The sequence below is a fragment of the Cynoglossus semilaevis genome, chromosome 10 (genome assembly GCF_000523025.1).
Source record: "Cynoglossus semilaevis isolate Cse_v1.0 chromosome 10, Cse_v1.0, whole genome shotgun sequence".
In the NCBI taxonomy this organism is placed as follows: Eukaryota; Metazoa; Chordata; class Actinopteri; order Pleuronectiformes; family Cynoglossidae; genus Cynoglossus; species Cynoglossus semilaevis.
Window position 1 is genome coordinate 1,325,182 of NC_024316.1, and position 6,000 is coordinate 1,331,181.

At 37.8% G+C, this 6,000-nt stretch overlaps 1 protein-coding gene across 6 annotated transcripts in view; it reads left to right on the forward strand.

The window, feature by feature from the left end:
- Positions 1–6,000, forward strand: part of sulf2b (sulfatase 2b) — a 61,405-nt gene that overhangs the window by 45,623 nt on the left and 9,782 nt on the right. For all 6 annotated transcript variants that reach the window (XM_008317955.3, XM_025059648.1, XM_017035919.2 and 3 more), the window contains 5 exons: positions 1,739–1,838; positions 2,627–2,702; positions 2,836–2,964; positions 3,094–3,150; positions 3,522–3,651. In XM_008317955.3, the coding sequence (XP_008316177.1) occupies positions 1,739–1,838; positions 2,627–2,702; positions 2,836–2,964; positions 3,094–3,150; positions 3,522–3,651 (492 nt within the window). The remainder of the gene's footprint in view (positions 1–1,738; positions 1,839–2,626; positions 2,703–2,835; positions 2,965–3,093; positions 3,151–3,521; positions 3,652–6,000) is intronic.

Consider the following 6,000-nt stretch of genomic DNA (forward strand, 5'->3'; position numbering starts at 1 on the left):
ATAGTGTAAGGCATACGTGTCAAACTCAAGGCCCGCGGGTCAAATGCGGCCCGCCAAGCCATTAGGTGTGGTCCGCGGGAGCTGAAAAAAAATGCCTTACCACAATGTCCATGCTGCGTTTATTAAATTGATAAATTAAAAGTTGTTTTTTTGTAGACCAAACAAATTCAAATTATTTGTCCAAACGTGTATTAATATGTTATTGAAGTAGTTACATCTTCAGGGGGAACTGTACAGCAATAATAATATTGTAATAATATGTAATATTATATTACATATTATGAAATGTATGATCTTATTATAATATATATTTTCATAATTTTGTAATTGATTCATTTTTTTTCAGACATTAATATCCATTTAATGGAAGTCATGGAATATATTTGGGATGCACCGATTGTTCAGTCAACAAAGATTTTTGGCCAAAAATTGCCCAAAAGTGCATTTTTGGTTTTCAGCTCTAAGACAAATCAGCAAAACAATACGACGACCAAAAAGTGCATTTTTGGTTTTCAGCTGTAAGACAAATCAGCAAAACAATACGACGAAAAGTTGTTGTGATGACGCAAGCTATAACGGCCAGTGTGGTGAGATCTATTCGGATGTGCGTTATGAAGATCGTTTAATTTATATAGTTCGACTTGGATGTGGGAATAAAGCAGAGCACACGAGAAATTATTCAGGACGCAACGAATGAGGGGAAAAACGTGCTTGGAGACGGCGTAGCTCACAGCACACGAGTAGAGAGTAACATCGCCGGTCAAAGAGAGTAGTAATATTCCTTATGTAACCTGTTTGTGCGCTACAACTAAGTGTGCATTTAAGTGTTACACAATGTCGGAATTTCCACTGTTAAACTCAGGCACAGACAACATGAAAGATAAACAACCGACCCCCCCCAAAAAAATATATATATAAAATACATAAATATAAATAAAACTATAGGCATAGAAATATATATGTGTCTGTACTTCTGTTGAGATTATTATTCTGGTTATTATTACAGATGTCCAATAATATTTTCCTGATATCTGATATGCCGATATTGTCCAAACTCTTGGTTTCCGATTTCGATATCAACCTATATGCAGCGAATTGGGTTAAAGGCAGAAACACTTCGTTGTGTGCAGTGGTGTGTTCTGTCACAATGACAATAATTCACTTTCACTTCTCCAAACTAGGACCTACTTTTTAGGTCACATCTACTTGTTCTGAATTGCACCCTGTTGTAGTAGTGTTACAGAGAACACTTTAAAATGCACTTGACTCAAATGCACTCTGTAGTTTTCTGAGAGATTATATTTCATTTTAGGCCAGCGGGCCTGTGCGTTATTACATAATGTGCATGTCAGTGGGGTCAAGTCAAACATTTTATTTTGAAGTTTATTTCATTTTGTGATTATGCATATTGTTATATTATTATATTTTTCATAATTTTGTAATTGATTTATTCTTTGTGACATTCATATCTATTATGAAATTGCAATACCTTGATTTTAGTGAGGTTAGTAAATGTAACAGTACTAATAACTAGAATAATTTTTTCTCTGTTTCGGTTTTCAACCTTGGATTCCTCATTTTCAGTATTGGGTTCCGCCCAAGAATTTTCATTTCGGTGCATTCATAATTACATTTAATTTATGTTTATCCAACATCAACATGTGCCGCCTTGATACTTGCTATCATCTGCTGTTAAGATACAAATTTACAATTTTGATTTTCTTTGACTGTCCGTCAGCTCTACAACATGCTGGTGGAGACAGGGGAGTTGGAAAACACCTACATTATCTACACATCTGACCACGGATACCACATCGGACAGTTTGGCCTGGTCAAAGGTAGGACGCAAGTATATCCTTCTGTATATATGTCAAAGGTACCAGTTGAAGTCACACAATATTACTCACAGATACTTTCTTTTTTTTAACTCGTTTGTTTATTGAAATTGCCAACATTTGTTTTCGACTCCAAAGTACACTTTCAAATCAAATGAAATGTATCTCTTGCCGCCAAACCTGCCTCATTCACTGCTGTGCATACTTAGAAGTAGTAAACAAAAATTGGCAGCTTAAAATAATAATAGAATAAATGCATCTAAAAAAAAAAAAATCACCCATCTTTCTCGGTGCATTCTTGGTCACAAATGCATGAACCTTGTTGTGCCGTAGTCGCATCATGACGTGGAAAATCTTCCCGATTTGCGAGTTGTTTTTCCGATCTTTTTAATGTTCGTATTTCTGAGGTGTATGAACAAAATACTAGGTATTGGGTAAAATAATTGTAGATTATACGTTAAGTCAGATCAGCAACTACCCCGTTTTGACCGAGTTGATGAAAGGTTTTCCGTCGGATAGTTGTTCTTCCGATTGTAGCGATTTAAGGACGCTACAAATCTGGAGCAGATGGGTAGTAATTTGGCCAGCAGTGCCAGCCCACCAACTGGAGTGTTTTGGTCGAGGGCCCAAACTGAAGGTTGGCCAACACCTGAAGACATCTGCCCAAGCAGGTGTAGGTCACAGAATGACTGCTGTGACATTCAAATGGCAAATTGCTGGACAGATTCCTATCCAATCTCATTTAATCACATCTTAGCTCATCTTGTCTTGTCTTGTTTTGTCTGTGACAGGTAAATCTATGCCCTATGAGTTTGACATCAGGGTCCCCTTCTACATCAGAGGACCAAATGTGGAGCAGGGAAGCATGTGAGTGTATAAATAAAATGTTTTTGTTTTTTTTTTAATTAGTTTTATGCACATTTTTACCAACAAAACTGTTATTGATTGACTATATTTTCCTTTTCTTCTGGCTGTGCTTGTGTGTGTGTGTGTGTATCAGTAATCCTCATGTAGTGCTCAACATTGATCTGGCTCCAACGATACTGGACATCGCAGGCCTGGACACACCTCCGGACATGGACGGAAAGTCAATCCTGTCATTGCTGGACCCAGACAAACTTGTCAACAGGTGCACACACGTGTGGACACACACACACTTCTGCCGCTGCTGCTTTTCTTACCACTTATTCTTTTTTTTTTTTTCTCTCTTCTGTCCTTCAACATTTTCATTGAATTTCATTTTCTTCTTGGTGTCCAGGTTCCAGGCGAACAGGAAACCAAAGGTGTGGAGAGACTCGTTCCTGGTGGAGAGAGGGTAAAATATTCAGTGTTTATTATCTAGGATTTAAAGACTAGTTCATACAAACAAACAAACAAACAAACAAACAACCCTGGTAGATGTGGTTAGCACTCTCACTTTACAGCATGTTCTCACTGTGTTTGTGGATTTTCAATATCTGATTGTGACTGTGGATGGTTGTTAAGATAAGATAAGACTGTATCGATCCCACACCGCACAGTAGCAGCATCAAGCTAGAAGAATAGTAGCGACAACAGGTTTTGTGGTAGTCAGCGATGGTGATTCTGAAAAGAAAAAAAAAATTTTTTTTTTTTTTTTTTTTTTTTTAGTTTAGTTTAGTTACATTACATTTTGTGATTCAAGTGACCTGTTTGGTTTGCAAACAGGAAGCTGCTGCACCAGCGTGTGGAGGGAAAGGAAGTGACACAGGAAGAGAACTTCCTGCCCAAATACCAACGAGTGAAAGATTTGTGTCAGAGAGCTGAGTATCAGAGCCCCTGTCAGCAGACTGGACAGGTAAGGTTCTGGAATGTTCCACCAAACAAAAAAAAAACTGATACAATTACTTTATTAATTGTGTTTGCTGCTTCGATTTTACTGTTTCTCTGTCGTTTTCATGGTCAAAATTTCTTGCATGGCTTTACAATGCAAGACATTGCAAAAAAAACTGGGCAAGAAATCAAGATTTTTAATAAGATTATTCACAATTAATTGTAATTGTGATTATAATTTATTGCTGGACAGACGGACAAATCACAGCAGGTAGACGTTTACCATCCTGGGTGAAATTATTGGATATACAGTACAAGTAATTCTGATGTGTGTCATGTATCAAAATGCGTTAAAAAAATCTGATACATTTTCATACATTAATTACAGCCATTATTTATATCATTAATAAACACAGCTTATTTTTTAATACCTGATTATTTGTGCTCTTGATCAGGGGTCACCAACCCCAGGTCCGGGGACCGGTGCCGGACCGTAGGTCATTTAGTACCAGGTCACAGTGAAAAAAAATGTACTACAAATTTATTTCATTAATTTTATTCCAAAAAAAATCCAGTCATATCCCTTTACTTTTTTCATTCAAAGATAATCTGATGGCTTTGTTTACATTCGCCAGTTCTACGCCATATATTGGATTATGCTGCATTCACTTTCTTCATTTATTTTGTATTATTGCTCACAAGCATAAATCAGAGGCTGTGTCAGAAATCACTCACTCATTCCCGCAGCAAACCCCTGGTTCGTGTACCGGGGCCGGTCCGTAGGGCATTTGTTACCGGGCCAGAGTGAAACACAGCAAAAAAAAAAGTTGTACTTCAGTTTTACTAATTTACTTCATTCAAAAAGAATCCAGTCATATCCCTTTACTTTTTTAATTCAAAGATAATCTGTCAATGTTTCAAAACAACAGGTCATTCAGACTCTGATACTAACAGAATAAAGTCGAAAAGATGTTTTATTTTGACAAATTTAATGATCCTTCAACGATGGTATTACCGGTCCACAGATACAGGCCGACCGGTCGTTGGTACGAAAAAGGTTGGGGACCACTGGTCTTGATTTCACCACTCGGGCCACTTGTTAGAATTACATTATATCATTTTGTCTTGTCTAAAAAATATATATAATACTGTTTATTAAACATTTCTCCTTTTTCACCACTGAATTCATAACCAAATCCCTTGATTTATCCCAAAATCCATCGCTTTGCTGCTTATTAGCGGTGCATAGCTGCTAAATTTTAATAAGTGTTTTTACGCAGCTTTAACCTCGAACACCTTTGTGCCAAATGTAGAAACAGTGAGGGGAAAAAAATGACGAGGCCAACAACAAACCCCACAGTGTATGTGGGTGTTTGTCTGTGTGTGTGCCTCAGGTTAATTATTCTTGTACAGAACATCCCTCACCGGCTGATTAGCATGTAAGCAGCAACAGTGTGTGTGTTTGTGTGAGCGAGCGAGCGAGATAAACAGACCAGCAGAGAGTGGGTTCCAATATGAACACAACAACTCAGCTACTGTTAATGAACAACTGCAGTGAGCCTGAACACTTGGTCCGTGGAGGATCCTGAAGCTCTGCTCTGGGCCCTCGTAACAAAACATCGTCCTCACTCACTCACTCACAGGAGGTTTTACGCTAGAAAATAAACGAAAGCAGCCGTTTCGACTGTTCCGATATGTGAATAATGCCTTTCAAACGAGGATTTTCAGTTCAGTTTTAAGAAGGTATTGTGAAGAGTCAGGATTTTACTGTCGATGTATTTACTGGAAAGACAGGGGGAAACAAAATGATGTTTGTTGTTCACCATTGATGATAAGAAAGAAAAGAAAAGAAAAACAAATGAATGAATTACTAACACAGTGGAACCTCGGTTGTCGAACGCCTCCTTTTTCAAATAATTCCGTTCATAAAGTTTTAACCAAATATTGCCCCCGGTTGTCGTACCGTAACGGTTGCCGAACACGCCAACAATATCCGTCAGGCAGCAAGTGATCACTGAGTGTCTGAGTGTGTGGTGTCAGTCTTGGCTCAGGATATGCACGCTAAGAACTGTTGTCTGATTTTTACCAGGATTTTTTGCGCTGTGCTATTTATTTTTTTTATTTATTTTTTTTATTGCATAAATCACTGTGGGAGATAAAAAAGCAAGTGAAAGTGGAAAGGTGGAAAGACAAGTAGTGAGAACAGCAATAGAAGTGAAGGAAATTTACACAAAAGCATGAGGATGGAGCTATTTATCTATCTATCTGTCCATCTGCCCATCCATCTATTTATTTATCCATCTATCCATCCATCTATCCATCCATCCATCCATCCATCCATCTATCTATCCATCCATCTATCTATCCATCCATC